Source organism: Equus quagga, chromosome 9 (assembly GCF_021613505.1).
Source record: "Equus quagga isolate Etosha38 chromosome 9, UCLA_HA_Equagga_1.0, whole genome shotgun sequence".
Taxonomy (NCBI): Eukaryota; Metazoa; Chordata; class Mammalia; order Perissodactyla; family Equidae; genus Equus; species Equus quagga.
Window position 1 is genome coordinate 52,780,012 of NC_060275.1, and position 16,911 is coordinate 52,796,922.

General features: G+C 36.2%; 1 protein-coding gene across 5 annotated transcripts in view; it reads left to right on the forward strand.

Annotated features, from left to right (window-relative positions):
* Positions 1–15,796, forward strand: part of YES1 (YES proto-oncogene 1, Src family tyrosine kinase) — a 79,335-nt gene extending 63,539 nt beyond the window's left edge. For all 5 annotated transcript variants that reach the window (XM_046671643.1, XM_046671649.1, XM_046671644.1 and 2 more), the window contains 4 exons: positions 5,971–6,047; positions 7,105–7,258; positions 11,351–11,482; positions 12,445–15,796. In XM_046671643.1, coding sequence (XP_046527599.1) covers positions 5,971–6,047; positions 7,105–7,258; positions 11,351–11,482; positions 12,445–12,653 — 572 coding nt within the window. In that variant the 3' untranslated portion in view covers positions 12,654–15,796. The remainder of the gene's footprint in view (positions 1–5,970; positions 6,048–7,104; positions 7,259–11,350; positions 11,483–12,444) is intronic.
* The last annotated feature ends 1,115 nt before the right edge of the window (positions 15,797–16,911 follow it).

A 16,911-nucleotide genomic window follows, 5' to 3' on the forward strand; every position in this document is an offset into this window, starting at 1 on the left:
ATGTGCATGGAATGTCTTTCCATCTCTTTATGTCATCATCAATTTCTTTCAGGAAAGTCTTGTAGTTTTCGTTGTATAGGTCTTTCACTTCCTTGGTTAAATTTACCCCAAGGTATTTTATTCTTTTTGTTGCGATTGTGAATGGGATTGAGTTCTTGAGTTCTTTTTCTGTTAGTTCATTGTTAGAGTATAGAAATGCTACTCATTTATGTATGTTGATTTTATACCCTGCAACTTTGCTGTAGCTGTTGATTATTTCTAATAGTTTTCCAGTGGATTCTTTGGGGTTTTCTATATATAAGATCATGTCGTCTGCAAACAACAAGAGTTTCACTTCTTCATTGCCTATTTGGATTCCTTTTATTTCTTTTTCCTGCCAAATTGCTCTGGCCAAAACCTCCAGTACTACATTGAATAAGAGTGGTGAGAGTGGGCACCTTTGTGTTGTTCCTGTTCTCAGAGGGATGGCTTTCAGTGTATGATGTTGGCTGTGGGTTTGTCATATATGGCTTTTATTATGTTGAGGTCTTTCCTTCTATACCCATTTTATTGAGAGTTTTTATCATAAATGGATGTTGGATCTTGTCGAATGCTTTCTCTGCATCTATTGAGATGATCATGTGGTTTTTGTTTCTCATTTTGTTAATGTACTGTATCACGTTGATTGACTTGCAGATGTTGAACCATCCCTGTGTCCCTGGTGTAAATCCCACTTGATCATGGTGTATAATCTTTTTAACGTATTGCTGTATTCGGTTTGCCAAAATTTTCTTTAGGATCAGTGATATTGGCCTGTAGTTTTCCTTCTTTGTGTTGTCCTTGTCAGGTTTTGGGATCAGGGTGATGTTGGCTTCATAGAATGTTTTAGGGAGTCCTCCCTCTTCCTCAATTTTCTGGAGTAGTTTGAGAAGAATAGGTATTGAATCTTCTTTGAATGTATGGTAGAATTCTCCAGAGAAGCCATCTGGTCCTGGACTTTTATTTTGGGGGAGGTTTTTGATTACTGTTTCGATTTATTTACTTGTGATTGGTCTATTCAGATTCTCTATTTCTTCCTGCTTCAGTTTTAGGAGGTTGTAAGAGTCTAAGAATTTGTCCATTTCTTCTAGGTTGTCCAATTTGTTGGCATATAGTTTTTCATAGTATTCTCTTATGAGCCTTTGTATTTCTGTGGTATCCATTGTGATTTCTCCTCTGTCATTTCTAATTTTATTTACTTGAGTCTTCTCCCTTTTTTCTTAATGAGTCTGGCTAAGGGTTTGTCAATTTTGTTTATTTTTTCGAAGAACCAACTCTTTGTTTCCTTGATCCTTTCTACTGTCTTTTTTGTTTCAATAGCGTTTATTTCTGCTCTCACTTTTATTATTTCCCTCCTTCTACTGACTTTGGGCTTTGTTTGTTCTTCTTTTTCTAATTCTGTTAGGTGTCATTTGAGATTGCTTATCTGAGATTTTTCTTGTTTATTGAGGTGAGCCTGTATTGCAATGAATTTCCCTCTTAGGACCGCTTTTGCTGCGTCCCAAATGAGTTTGTATGGCGTGTTTTCATTTTCATTTGTCTCCAGATAATATTTGATTTCCTATTTAATTTCTTCAATAATCCATTGTTTGTTCAGTAGCATGTTGTTTAGTCTCCACATTTTTGCCCCTTTCCCAGCTTTATTCTTGTAGTTGATTTCTAGTTTCATAGCATTATGATCAGAAAAGATGCTTGATATTATTTCAACCCTCTTGAATTTATTGAGGTTTGCTTTGTTTCCCAAGATATGGTCTGTCCTTGAGAATGTTCCATGCGTGCTTGAGAAGAATGTGTAACCTGCTATTTTTGGATGGAGTGTTCTATATATATATATATCTATTAAGTCCGTCTGGTCTAATTTTTCATTTAATTCTATAATTTCCTTGTTGACTTTCTGTCTGGATGATCTATCTATTGGTGTTAATGGGGTGTTGAGGTCCCCTACTATTATTGTATTGTTGTTGATGTCTCCTTTTAGTTTTGTTAATAGTTGCTTTACAAATTTGGTGCTCCTGTGTTGAGTGTGTATATATTTATGTTATGTCATCTTGGTGGAGTGTCCCTTTTATCATTATAAACTGCCCCTGTTTGTCTTTCTTTATCTGTTTTGCTTTGAAGTCTACTTTGTCTGATATAAGTATGGCCTTCTTATGTTCAAAATTAGTTTAGAGTAACATCTTCCATCCCTTCACTCTGAGTCTATGTTTGTCTTTGGGGCTGAAGTGTGTTTCCTGGAGGCAGCATATTGTTGGGTCTTGTTCTTTAATCCATCCTGCTACTCTGTGTCTTTTGATTGGAGAGTTCAATCCATTTACATTTAGAGTGATTATTGAAATGTGGGGGCCTACCACTGACATTTTGTCACTTGTTTTCTGGTTCTCTTGCATTTCCTTTGTTTCTCGTCCAGTGATTTTTGGACTACTAATTCAGGTAGATAGATTTCCATATTGGCTTTCTTCTTATTTGTAATTTGTGTCTTTATTTTTGTTATTTGTTTAGTGGTTACCATGTGGTTTGTATAAAACATCTCATAGATGAGATAGTCCATTTTCTGATAGCCTTTTATTTCCTTAGATTAAGACGTTCCATCCCTTTCCTCTTCCCCTTCTAGGTTGTTATTGTCAGATTTTTTTTTTTTTCTCTTCCTTCTTGTGTTGTGAGTTTGTGGTTAAAATGAGAAGTTTATATTTATTCTTGGTGTTTCCTTCCTTTTATCTTTAATGTTATACTTAACTTTTGCTAGCTTGTTATGATGGAGGGCTGCAACTTTCTGATTTTGTCTTTCTATTTATCTCCTTTGCTCTGGGTTTTGTAACCCCTTTCCTTTTTTTGATTTTTCAGGTATGAGGGTCCTCCTGAACATTTCTTGTAGGGGAGGTCTTGTGGCAATGAACTCCCTTAACTTTTGTTTATCTGGGAAAGTTTTTGTTTCTCCATCATATTTGAAGGACATTTTTGCTGGATAGAGTATTCCTGGCTGCAAGTTTTTGTCCTTCAGAGTTTTGAAGATATCATTCCACTCTCTTCTAGCCTGTAAGGTATCTGCTGAGAAATCTGCTGACAGCCTTATTGGGGTTCCTTTGTAGGTTATTTCCTTCTGCCTTTCTGCCCTTAGTATTTTCTCCTTGTCATTGGCTTTTGCAAGCTTCACTACTATATGCCTTGGGGTTGGTGTTTTTACATTGATAAAGTTTGGAGATCTATTGGCTTCTGTCACATGGAGTTCCATCTCTCTCCCCAGTTCTTAGCCATTATTTCTTTGAACAGCCTTTCTGCCCCCTTCTTCTTCTTTTCTCCCTCTGGGATACCTATAATCTTTATGTTGCATTTCCTAATTGAGTCGGATAATTCTCGGAGTTTCATCATTTCTTTTTAGTCTTAGTTCTCTCTCCTCCTCTGTCCGCAGCATTTCTATATTCCTGTCCTCCAAATTGCAATTCTGTCCTCCATATTATCGACCCTACTCTTCAGAGAGTCCAGATTTTTGTTAATCTCCTCCATTGTGTTCTTCATCTCCAATATTTCTGATTGGTTCTTCTTTATAGTATCAAGCTCTTTTGTGATATAGTTCCTGAACTCGTTGAGTTGTCTATCTGTATTCTCTTTTAACTCATTGAGTTTTTTAATGATGGCTGTTTTGAATTCATTGTCATTTAGGTTATAGATTTCATTGTCTTTGGGATTGTTTAGGGGTACTTGTCATTTTCCTTCTGTTCTGGAGATTTAATATATTTTTTCATACTGCTTGATGGCGTGGATTTGTGCCTCCACATAGAGAGAGAGTTTAGTCACTGCTTCCACTTGTTTCTACTGGTGTTTGTAGGGGGGAGCAGCTGTTTAGACTGCACCGACCAGGATCCCTGTCAGCTGTTGCTGACCAGACCTGGGCCCCTCCTTGTAGTCACAGTGGTCCTGTGGGGTCTCTCGCCAGCTGTGGGGACAATTGCAAGGGGGCCTCAGGTTGCTGGTGCCTACTGTTGCAGACCACCTAGACACACTCCCTCCTTAGGGTCTGCAGTGGTGTTATGCACTTTCACAGCGGCTCGGAGCAGGTTCACCTAGATTTGCAGCTGTGTCACCATCAGGGCCTGCAAGATCTCACTTGTCCACTATGGGCCACAGCAGAGCTATGGGTATCTACTGCAGTCTGGGGTTAGCTCACCCAGCTGCGTTACTTCTGCCTCAGGGCCTTCCAGCTTTGTGATTGCCAGGCAGGGCATCTCCACTAACGCTGTGCAGACGCTTTCCCTGTGGCTGCTGTGGGACCATGGATTTCCCCCTGGACCATGGAGCAGGGCCACTGGGGCTCCACCCTGCCCCCACACACTCACACGGACTCACTGTGTGACCCTTGCCCCCTCTGGGACACTGCCAATGTCTGTGAGTCAGAGGTGGCTGGCGGGCTGCCACTGCACCCGGGATCCTCCTGTCCTGTTCTCAGTGCTTGGTGGGGCCTCTATGCTAGTGCCAAGTAGAGGCTTTCCCTTCGCCTGCTGTGGGACCTTGGATTTTCCCACTGGGCTTAGATAGGGCTGTAGTCACCTGTTTCCACCATCGCTCTGCCACTGTGCACACACGCCCACCCTTGGTGCGTGGCGATGCTATGAGTGTGTCCACTGGAAGAAAGTTGATTGCAGGTACAAGGCTCTCCGGGGGTCAGAGAGTTTTCACCTATCTTCACCTCCTCCCAGGGAGAAGTCCGTCCACCTTTCGATGTATAGCAGCACAGGTCTCTCAGGCATCCTGAGATGCTGTGTGGATATCTTTTGTTGACTGATGAATGTCCAGTTAGTTGTAGTTTCGAAGAGGGAGACACAAAGAAAACTGCTCACTCTGCCATGTTGCTGACGTCACTCTGTTTTGAAATATTTTTAAACTTATAGAAAAGTTGCAAAAATAATATAAAGAATTCCTGAATATGTTTCAGCCAGATTTGCCAACTGTTAACTAGATGTAGCTATCAATATATAAACTATAAGGGGTTTTCTCTGAACCATTTGAGAGTATATTTCAGATATGTTCCTTTTACTTCTAAATACTTCAGTGTTTGTCTCAAGAACAGTGTCTTACATAACCACACTACAATGATCAAATTAGGAAATGTAATATGGATACAATTCTGTTAGTTAATATCAGTCCATATTTACATTTCACCAGTTGTCCCAATGATGTGTCCTTAATTATAGTAGTTTTCCCCCTAATCCACTATCTAAAATGCAACTGTTAGTTGCATTTCTCTTTGGTCTCCTTTAATCTGGAGCAGCCCCTCAGCTTTTCTTTTCGTTCATAACATTGTTATTTTTGAAGAGAATGGTACAGTTGTTTTATAAAATATCCCTTAATTTGGGTTTGTGTGATATTTTGTCTTGATTAAATTCAGGTATATGGTAAGCTTATAACCAGTAATAGAAGAATAGCACCTAGACTTTTCCTTCTAGCCTTTCTCTCTGCTGTTATTTTCATAGTACTTTGCTGTTCCATGGCATCTTCTGCTAAAATTGAGAGAAGTTGGTTGGACTAACATTTCCACATCAACTCAGCCACCTAGATTTAGTTTTAAGTACCCCCAGTATAGTCCCAGTTGTCTGAGCTCTTGATTCTGATTGACTTAAAAATATATATATAAGTATCTGGTACTCCTTTTTGAATCAAAATTGAGACTGCTGCTCTGTATCAAACCAAGGAAGGAATGACTATAATCTGGTGAGATATTGCATTTTGTCTTTTTTCATACGTTATTAGGAGAAGTTGATAAAATTTCAGTTTAGGACCCTCTTCTAGAATCTTAAAAATAATTATTCAGAAATCCCAAAACTGCAAAAAATATTAAAGAATGAAAAGCTGAAGTTTTGTATTGTGATGTGGTGATTTGTTTAGAGGTGGGGGAATGTTTGTTTCAGTCCTGATTTAAGATGTGCTTACTTTCCATGAATGTCTTGCTGTCTCTTATAGGGAGCTTATTAGATTTCCTGAAGGAGGGAGATGGAAAGTATTTGAAGCTCCCACAACTGGTTGATATGGCTGCTCAGGTACTTGTGTATCTATACATGTATCAATTTGAATTGAAAGTGTACATTAAAAATGTAAAATAATCTTAGTAGAATCCTCTTGTTTATGTGGTAAAGTCATGGAATTTTAGAGCTGGAAGGAACATTAGTGATAATTCAGTCTGTATCTTATGTTACAGATAATGTAGTATCTGAGGACCAGAGGTATCTAAAATTCATATCACTTATTAGTATTAGAACCACGCATGCGATGCCCCCTACAGTGCTGTCCTGTATCATGTGGCCTTTCAGAAGCATATGCATCCACAAATATACAATCTATATGTATTTATATTTCAACAGATAAATTTTAAGACAATGAATGATTGCTATTCCAAAGAAAATATTGGAAATCTAAAGTATATGCTGAATTTTGTGTGTAATGTAGTTCAAAACAAGAATTAAGATGGCAATATACAGTTTATAATGGGACATTTTTGCTCTTCTGATTTTTGTTTTTAAGTACAAGTGAAAACTATTAAAAGTTTCTATTCAGATATGTGGTAGGTGTTCAAGGGGCCTTTAATTGGCTTTGGTTGACATGATGGTTTTAAGACTCCTCTCTCAGTGAGCTTCCAGATGTCCATGGAATCTGGCAGTTTAGAGAAATTTTATACCAACAAACTGTACATGTGAGACTTTAGCATATGCCAAACCAAGTCCATGCTCTTAGCATGTGCCAAGCCTAGTCCATGCTCTTGAGTTCAAGGCTCTTAGATACTCTATGGTAGGGGTCAGAAAACTGTTTTTGTAAAAAGCCAGATAAATGTTTTAGGCTTTATGGACCACATACATCTCTGTTGTTTTTTCTCCTTCTTTTCCTTCTCCCCCCCTCATCCCCTCCCCCTCCCCTCTTTCTCCTTCCTTGCCTCTCTCCCTCCCTGCCTCTCCTCCTCCTCCATTACATTATTTTCTATTTTTCCTATTATCTGCTAGATTTTGCCGTTACCATCATCTCCTTTCGAGAGATGATTTTTCAGTCATCTTACTTAGCATTAACCAAAATTGTCCTCTCCCTCCTTCCCTTTGTCTTTCCAAGATTGCTGATGGTATGGCATATATTGAAAGGATGAACTATATTCACCGAGATCTTCGGGCTGCTAATATTCTTGTAGGAGAAAATCTTGTGTGCAAAATAGCAGATTTTGGTTTAGCAAGGTTAATTGAAGACAATGAATATACGGCAAGACAAGGTAAAATGACTTTTTAATAAATGCTTGTAACCTAATGTTCAATGGATTTTCTCACCATTCTTTTGAATATACAGGGTTTTACAGAATAATAATACCTCTAGGTTTTGCTCAGAAGTCATAGAAACACTGATTTTATTCATAAAATTACATACATTACATGATACTATGGCTTTCTGATAATTATTTCTCCCAAGGAAGAACTTAACTGGGTGTTCTTTGCATTATAAATATAGCAAGCAGTATACTCCTCTTTATACTTCTTTTGGCATGCCAACAAATAAACATTTTAAAATTCCTTTTGTAAGAAACTTCAGAACCATCCAGATTTTAACTACACTAAGGATCAGAAAAGGTATATTCAAAGCTAATATATTAAGAAATAGCGTACAATTTTATAAAGGCTTTGGAAATCATTTCTACACCAGATTTACAGTAATTCTTTATAATATATAAAATTATGGTAAAAACATTTGGAAGATTGACACTATAAAGAGTAAGAGAAGGGAGCATGCAGAACTTAACAGGTTGATTCTTCTCTTTGGCATCTTTCTCTTTAAACTCTCATTCAATACACACTTCATGAACACATATATAATGTATGCATGTGGAAGGAGTATGGGTGTTTGAATCTCATTTTCATCTCTTATTAGGTGAGAAATTTCAACCAGGTTATCTAACCTTTTTAACTAAGCCTCAGTCTCCTCACTTATAAAGACCAGATGGTGGGCCAGCCCCGTGGCCAAGTGGTTAAGTTTGCGCACTCTGCTTCAGCAGCCCAGGGTTTCGCCTGTTCAAATTCTAGGCACAGACATGGCACCACTCATCAAGCCATGCTGAGGCAGCGTCCCACATGCCACAAGTAGAAGGACCCACAACTAAAAATACACAACTATGTACCAGAGGGGCTTTGGGAGAAAAAGGAAAAATAAAATCTTTAAAAGAAAAAAAAAAGACTAGATGGTGTTATATACTTTTCAAGATTGTTATGAAACTTTAATGAAGTAATAGATGTATAGTGCCTGACATTAACATAGTAGATGCTCAGTAAATATTAGAGCTTATATTTTAATGGGCAAGGTAGATGACATATAAACAACTATAAAGCAAGCTATTGTGTAATTAATGTCAAAAGAATATATGGAAGATACTATAGGAAAGCAAAAAGAACAGGAAAGACTTTACAGAGGCGATGACTTGTGAGCAGGACCTTGAAGAAAAAGTGTAACTCTGACAAGCAGATTGAGTAAGGTCCCATAGAAATCACCACATAGGTTGTCCATCCTGCATGGAACCTTCAGTGACCCTCCACACCTACAAAATAGATTCCTTGGCATTCAGCGTCTTCTACAACTCTCTAGCCCCAGCTTACCTTTAACAGACATTTGAGTCCCTCTGTGTGCGAGGTGCGAGGGCACAGCTGTAAGAGGGCATGATCTCTGCTGTCAAGGAGCTCACTAACTAATGTCTGAGACTGAACTGTAGACAAGGTATTTCAATACAATCTAGTAAATCCAATGTGAAGGTTAGTGAAGGTTTATTGAGTAGATAACCAAAAAGAAATTTTTTTCAGCTATATACTATTACCATCATTTCATAAAAGAAAGAGCATTTAAACACTACACAAGTCGGAAGGACATAATCTCAGAAGACATAACTATAAATTAATAATTTTAGCTTTGTGAATTGATATGTGATCTTTTTTTCATTAGAGTATGACTTCTTTTTGTCAGTGACCACATTGGTACACAAACCACTGGGAACTGTTGCCTTAAACCACAGGTTCTCAACCAGGGCTGATAGCGTACTCCCAGGGCTCATTTGCAATGTCTTGAGACATTTTTGGTTGTTAGGGCTAGGAGGCTGCTACTGGCCTCTAGTGGGTAGAGGCCAGGCATACTGCTAAACATCCTACAACATACACTAGCCCCTGCACGAAATAAAGAATTCTCCAGCCCAAAATGCCAGTAGTGCCAGGTTGAGAAACTGCCCTCAACACAGTGCTTTCTTTTCAACTTCCATACCTGTGTGCAGTTCTCTCCAGGTAGAATATCTTCCTATTCTATAATCTTTATAAAAATTCTAACCATTCTTTAAGGCTTAACTTAGCTGGCACTTTATTAATGAAACTTTTTGTGATTGTGCTAGTGAAAACTGATCTTCTGTTTGAACATCTAAAGAACTATTTTATGACACTATATACATACATATATAAATAACTTCAAGTATATAAGACACCTATAATCTTATTTCCACTATAAGTATATAAGCTTCACAAAGGCTATGTTTTTATGTCCCCCATAACGATTAGCATAATACCTTGTACATAAAACGCATACATTAAATATTTGAGTACATTAATATAGGCTTCTAAAAATGATAGTACAGTAAAATTTTCCAGAAAGATATGATAAAATAGCAAAGAGATTATGGTCAAAAACCAGTAGACATTAGAACCCAACAGAATATGCCCTCGTCAACCAAGTTAGCTATACCTACTAGGTGCTAGACTGACTTACAAGTTATAGGTCCTGTAATCCACATTTTTGGTTGATTCTTATTAGAGTTTCTACCTCTATTTTCTTGAATGGTTTATGTCTCCACCAACATTTATCTTTCTTATGTTATTGAATATGTTATCAGGAAGAAATGTGATTTATTTTAATACAGATTTTAAATTTTAAAGAAAATTTTCCCATGTATCTTGTACTTTTGAAGAATTTGATACTGATGATAGTGACAAAAGATTAGCCCTGCTCATGCCGTATTTACACAAATAGATTTTGGGGATTTTTTGCTTCACTGGTGAATTTTATTAAGCCTTTATAAAAAAATAAACATTTCATACAGACTCTTAGAAAATTCAACTGATTGGAATAATTTCCAACTAATTTTAAAGGCCAATATAATCTGACATGGAAAGCAGATGAGAATATTATAAAAAGTAAAATAACAGAATAATTTCTCATCACCATACATGCAAAATTTCTTAACAAAATTTTAGCAAATTGTATCCAGTGATACACAAAAAATATAATACCTCATGATCAAATGAGAGTTCTCAATAATGAAAAACTGATTTTACATTTGAAAATTAATTTGCTGCATTAACAATATAGAGGAGAAAAGTATATGATCATCTCAGTAAAAAGAAAACATTTGATAATATTCAACATGTGTTTATAAGAAAAACATTAATTTAGGAATAAGAGCATACTTCCTCAGTCTGACAAAGGGAATCTTTAAAAAGAAATTCATAATACCAGCAAATAAAAAAGCATTAGAGGGGCTGGCCTGGTGGCATAGTGGTTAAGTTCACACACACTGCTCCAGCAGGCCTGGGTTCGCTGGTTCGGATGCTGGGTGTGGACCTAGCACTGCTTGTCAAGCCACGCTGTGATGGCATCCCACATAAAATAGAAAAACACTGGCACTGATGTTAGCTCAGTGACAGTCTTCCTCACACACACACATAAAAAGGCATTAGATTGAGTAAAAGAAATCAGATTCAAACTGTATTTACTCATAATCTATCATTTTATTTGTATGAAACCCCAAAATAAGGAGAATAATCCATGGTAATATAAATTAGAAAGTGGTTTCCTCAGGGGGTGGTGCTGCAGAGAAGGATTGGAAACTGGAAAGAAACATTTATGAACTTTCCATGATGATGGACCTGTTCTATATCTGATTCTGGATGTGGTAGATAGGTATACACAATTTCAAAACTCATGAAAATAAAAATGTAGGAAGTTTTTATTACAAGCAAATTATACCATAAATATTAAAGAAAAAATATTAGATTTGCTTGTAATAGTTTATTTTTGTGGCTAGGTTCTGAATTGGCTAATTAAATGTGCTTATTGGGGTCGGTTTGGCTGGCCTTCTGCAGACGTGACTCATGATACTAGCTAATGATTTAGTGTCCTGTTTGCAGTGTGCCTCGTGCATATTTAAGTACCTTTTTTTTAAATTGAGGTAACACTGGTTTATAACATTATATAAGTTACAGGTGTACATCATATTTTGATTTCTGTGTGTAGACAAATAGATTTTTAAAAATTTACTCAAGCAAGATTGTCAATACTGTTTTAGGTGCAAAATTTCCAATCAAATGGACAGCCCCTGAGGCTGCACTATATGGTCGATTTACAATAAAGTCTGATGTATGGTCATTTGGAATTCTACAGACAGAATTGGTAACAAAAGGCAGAGTGCCATATCCAGGTAAGCTTGCATTTCATGAGCTCTTGGTTATCCCATCAGTGACTTTAGAGTTTATTAGGAGCAAAAACATAAGAGGGGAAGGTGGCCTTTTTTTCTTGTCTCTCTTTTCTTCCCTCTCTCCCTTCTCTCTCTCTCTCTCCCCCCTCCCTATCTCTTTCTCTCTCTCCCTCCCTCTCTTTATTTTGACAGTGGATGGATAGGCAAGCACATGAAATGTGCCCCACATTCACCTCCCTGTTCTCCCTTAGGGCATTTTCCAAAGGGGCCTTTTATCTCTATTATTCTCTCAGAGAATAAGCACACTTACATATCCTGGGTCATCTTCCTCACACCCCTCCTACCTGCACTCCTGCCCCCAAGTAATTGAGGGTGTATGCTGCCCTGTGATAACACAAGTGAGCTGCTGATGGGGGTGGGGAGGATTACAAAGGAATGCAAGACAGGAAGTGTGTAATAACTTGAAGAAAGTCAAACAGGTGACATTAGAAAAGGTCACTATTTCACAGAAGTGATTTGATACAAAGTTACATACGTAGTACATTTGGCAAAATCAGGACTAGACTCTTTCTTCTGAATTCCTATTTAAAAGTTCTTTCAGAAACTATCTTCCCACTATTCCTCATTAGCCCAACTTTCGTCATTATTAACTGTTAACATCGGAAGTATCAGTACCTCAAAGTAGCACCCTAAATTCTCATTAATCAAACGAGGTTGGCTTTTGAAGGTATTAGTGTTAAAAGCAAGATTTTAGGTGGAATGAAAAAAATTAGACATGTTGAAACAGGTTAGCATTTTCTAAGCTCTTGTTGGTATACTTTGACATTTAAAATTTATTTCTTTGTTGAAAGAATCACTAAATAAACTTAGTCTACTTTGAATCAGTTAGTGCCTAGGAGATTTGTTCTGTTTTGCTAATGGTATTTGGCATCATTGTTTTTTATTGTTTGAATCCTGCGTGTTAGGTATGGTAAACCGTGAGGTGCTGGAACAGGTGGAACGAGGGTATAGGATGCCTTGCCCTCAGGGCTGTCCAGAATCCCTACATGATTTGATGAATCTTTGTTGGAAGAAGGACCCTGATGAAAGACCAACATTTGAATATATCCAGTCCTTCTTGGAAGACTACTTCACTGCTACAGAGCCACAGTACCAGCCAGGAGAAAATTTATAATCCAAATAGCCTATTTTATATGCACAAATCTGCCAAAATGTAAAGAACTTGTGTAGACTTCCTCATTTACATCCAGGAATCAAAAGAAGAAAATCTTCACTCTGCATGTTTTTTAATGGTAAACTGGAATTCCAGATATGGTTGCACAAAACCACTTTTTTTTTTTTTCCAAGTGTTAAACTCTAATGTACCAATGATGAATTTTCCAGCTTATTTCAGGGTCCAAAGAAAGTATAGCCAAGATATTGATGACAGTGTGAGAGATAGCATGACAATGAAGAGCAACAAGGCTACTGTTTATAAGTCACTTCCTTTCCTTTATTCCCCAAACTCAGAATTAAGAGAAAATTCTTTATCAAAGACAAAACTTGGGAGATAAAAACAGATATACCATAATAAAATCTAAAATCAAGGAACTTCATGGGACCAAACAATTCCATTCCAGTTTTTAAAAATTTCTTGCATTCATTATTCTCAAGTTTTTTCTATGTTGACCAGTTAATATGTATGCCTCCTATTGCATGGAAATGGGCCAGGTTCTTAGCAGCAAAAAAGGAATATAAACAGCATGTAAAACTTGACTAAATGTTGGACGATAGCAGTGGAATTTGAAAGTATAATCTCTGTGTTAATACTCACACTCATGGAACTAGAAAGTAGAAGAAGAAATTTTTCACTTTAATCATTTTCTGAAAAGCTCAGTTTAGAATAATGAAGGTGACTAGAAAGTGAGTTAATCTTTTTTAAGGTTGCATTGATTTTTTTTTTAAACACAGTATATAATTAAAATTGTGCTATCCAATCCAAGGGGAAATCTTTTAATGTTTAGACAGCATGAAAAAATAAGACACAGCATTTAAACAGTCCTTTTTAAAAATAGACTGGTACTGTGAGATATTGCTAATATGTACTTATGGTGATGGGTGCCACAAATATAAAATATCACTAGATCAGGGACTTGAATGCACTTTTGCTTACTGAAAATAGACTAACAGAGAGAAAAATGTATTTAAAAGAAATATGAGAAAAAATGTGAAAGTTTTACAGATAGAGGGATGGAGTGTTATGTTTAACGTTGCTGTTATGGAGTGACAAAATGGCTTTGCTGGCACTCAAAGCTCCTCACTTATCTATTTTCTGAGATTTTAAGAGTTATAAGGTATGACTATAAAACTAGTCTTTCTTAACATAAACACTAAGTGAGTGTTATAGTCTCAAAATAGCTAAGTTAAGGCTTCCCACTAATTCCAGTGATACAACTTTTATGCAAAACATTTTTAGAACTCCAGTTTTCGAATCTGTATTTAAATCTACATTCACTTTTTAAATAATACTTAATGGTGACCATTTTTTCCCTTTTAGAATTTAGCTGATTTGGGGAGGAAAACATTCAGGATAACAACAGTGTGAAGGGGGGGGCAGTTCTTGCCCATTTTAAGTACAGAAGTGAAACATACAAAATAAGACTAATTTTTATGACTAACTCAAAAAGAAATCCCAAAATATGCATTTGAATAACAACATTACTGGTGTAAGTATCTAGCAAAAGAACTGAATCGGACAAAATAAAAGTCTAGTAGTTATGTTTTAAAATTTTCTCGTTATAGTCACACTTTAAATAAAGCAATATTCCAGGTCCCCATATTTTAGAATCATAATTTTTAACTACCATCACTTACTTAATTTAATCATTAAGTTTAAAATTCTGTGCCATGGTATCTATGTTGAAATTCAAACCATTTTAAAATGTGACAGATGAACGTCCTGCAAGTTGGCAGCAGCTCTGGTACTGAAAGCTGCGGTGGCTCCTCGTGTTGGCGTAGCCTGCTCAGTGCTGAGTCCCTCTTCCAGAGGGCCTGCCTCTGCCCGCGTCGCCATTCACCCTCACGCACAGCCTGAGACAGCAGAGTTAAAGGGTTTCATGTGAACTGCGACATTAGAATTTTTCTAAGCATTTAAAAAAGAATAACAAAATTATATGTTCATGTACTAATCCTGTTCAGAAAAATAAGCCAGGAAAAGTTTATGCTATTCATTAGGTTTTAACTGAATGGAGCAGTTCCTTATAATATCAATTGTATACTAAGGAAGACTAACTTAATAGCTATTGAGATTAAATGGTTATGTTTTTTAAATTGCCAAGAAAAATAAACAACTTTGTACATTTCAAGATTTTTTCCAACAGCTTTTCATCTTCAATATTGTAATGTGGAACTTAACCCTTACCAAAAAAGAAAGTTGCAAAAACAACCTTCTAGCACAAATACTTTTTTAATGAATAATGGTAGCCTAAAATTTAATATTTTTATAAAGTACTATAATATTGTTTTGTGGATTGAAATAAAAATTCTCATTGAATGCACCCATTTATCTTTTTAGCTACTATTCATATTTTCTCATCGGTTTTAAAAAAATTGGTATTTAAAGCAAAGTTCTGAATTTGTTCTTCCATTGGAAAAAGGTGTTCAGTTATACCTCTTGAGCAGAGTTAAATCAATTCTTTATTAAATTCAGAACATTAATGAACTCAGTCTATGTGGTTAATTTTCCATGTCAGGTGAGTGACATTTTTACAGTTTTGGGTTTTTTTAAATTATACCAGCAACTACAAGTTAATGTATTGTACAGAGAAACCTAAGTGATTTGAGTGAAGCTATTCACAGAGAATCTGTGTGGAGGATATCAAATGAAATGACCACTTTCCATAAGGGATTTAATTTTCTAAAAATGAAAAATATGTGAGCTTTATTTCTGTGTGTGTTTTACACTTCTATTATAAGTATAATGAAAATAAAGTTATACTAAATTATGAATGGCCAATCAAAAGCATTTATTATTTTCAATAAGGTAATAGTATTACCTTTTACTATTATATTATCTAAAATTATTAGCTTTGTTTTTTCCCAATGATTTCAGAAAAGTAACATTTAATCAAACATTATTTAGTAAACATTTATTAAATATTTCTATACAATATGGTAATAGTTCCTCAGTTTAAGAATGTTTCACTAGTTTGCTGTTTGTCTTTTAATTTTGCCTGTAAGTTTTTGACATTTAAGTTGTATATTTGTATGTTCTCAATCTTTTTTATGCTTAAAAAGTCATTTGCATCCCAAGATTAAATATTCATCTCATCTGTTATATTTTATGCTTTTCTTTTTTGTATTTCTCTTTAAGTCATTTGGAGTTATTTGGGTATAAAATGTGACTTAAGAGTCTAGCATGATTTTTTTCCTCTATAGTTAATTTTCCCAGAACCATTCATTGGTTAATCCATTCCCACCCCATTGGTTTGGGTTCTTTCCTTTATTATGCACATATCCACACATCTGTTTTGTCCCAATTAACTTGCCATTCTTCTATCAACATAAAACTTGTAATTATTAATCACTTGATGCATTTTAATAATTAAGAAGCAAGTTGCTTTTGCTATTCCCTCTCCCCTTCTTTTAATCTTAGTATTCTGGCAAATTCTTGATGAAGTTTAGACTTTATTTTTCATATTCCCAAAAGTTCAAGTGAGATTTTGGTTAGGATTACATTATGCTTATAAGTTAATTTGGTAAGAATTAACATCTTTCAAATCAGTATTCCCATTCCATTTATTCAAATATTCATTTACATCTCTTAGTAAAGTTCTTCTCCAAGACTTTTCTTTATGGAGTTGGAAGATGACTGTCATCTCTTGTCTAATTATACTGTACTAAAGATGCCACCCCAGTGCTCCTGGAGACCAGGTCCCCACTTTGTTACAAAAGAAACCAACATGCAGAGATGAGGAAGACTGTGTGTGCCCCAACAGCATTTATTTCCCTAAAATCAGCTAAATTTCCCTAAAATCCCTGCCCTTCCAGTTTCTCCTTTTTTTGTTTAAATGACATCAAGTTGAGTTTTTGTCACCAGCAGCCAGAGTCCTAATTAATTAACATTCAAATTGTCGATACAGAAAGGAATACTTCTGATTAAAATAAGCAACACATGCCCAGTATCATCCTTTTGCCCCTCCATATCCACACTCTGCTAGAAGGCCAACTGGTACTCGTCACTGTTCCCTCGCTCTCTGGATTCCTGTTGAGTTAAGCCAATGAGGAGCTCTAGCAGAAGACTGGAGGAAACCTGAAAGAAAGGTCAAGGTATTTATTTCCCTGCTACCCTCCCTGTGAGGTTGGGCTGGCTATGTCCTTCAACCAAAAGCTCCTTTCAATATGGACTCCTCTCTCCTTTTGGGGATTGATAACAGTTCCCATCCCTTATCTTT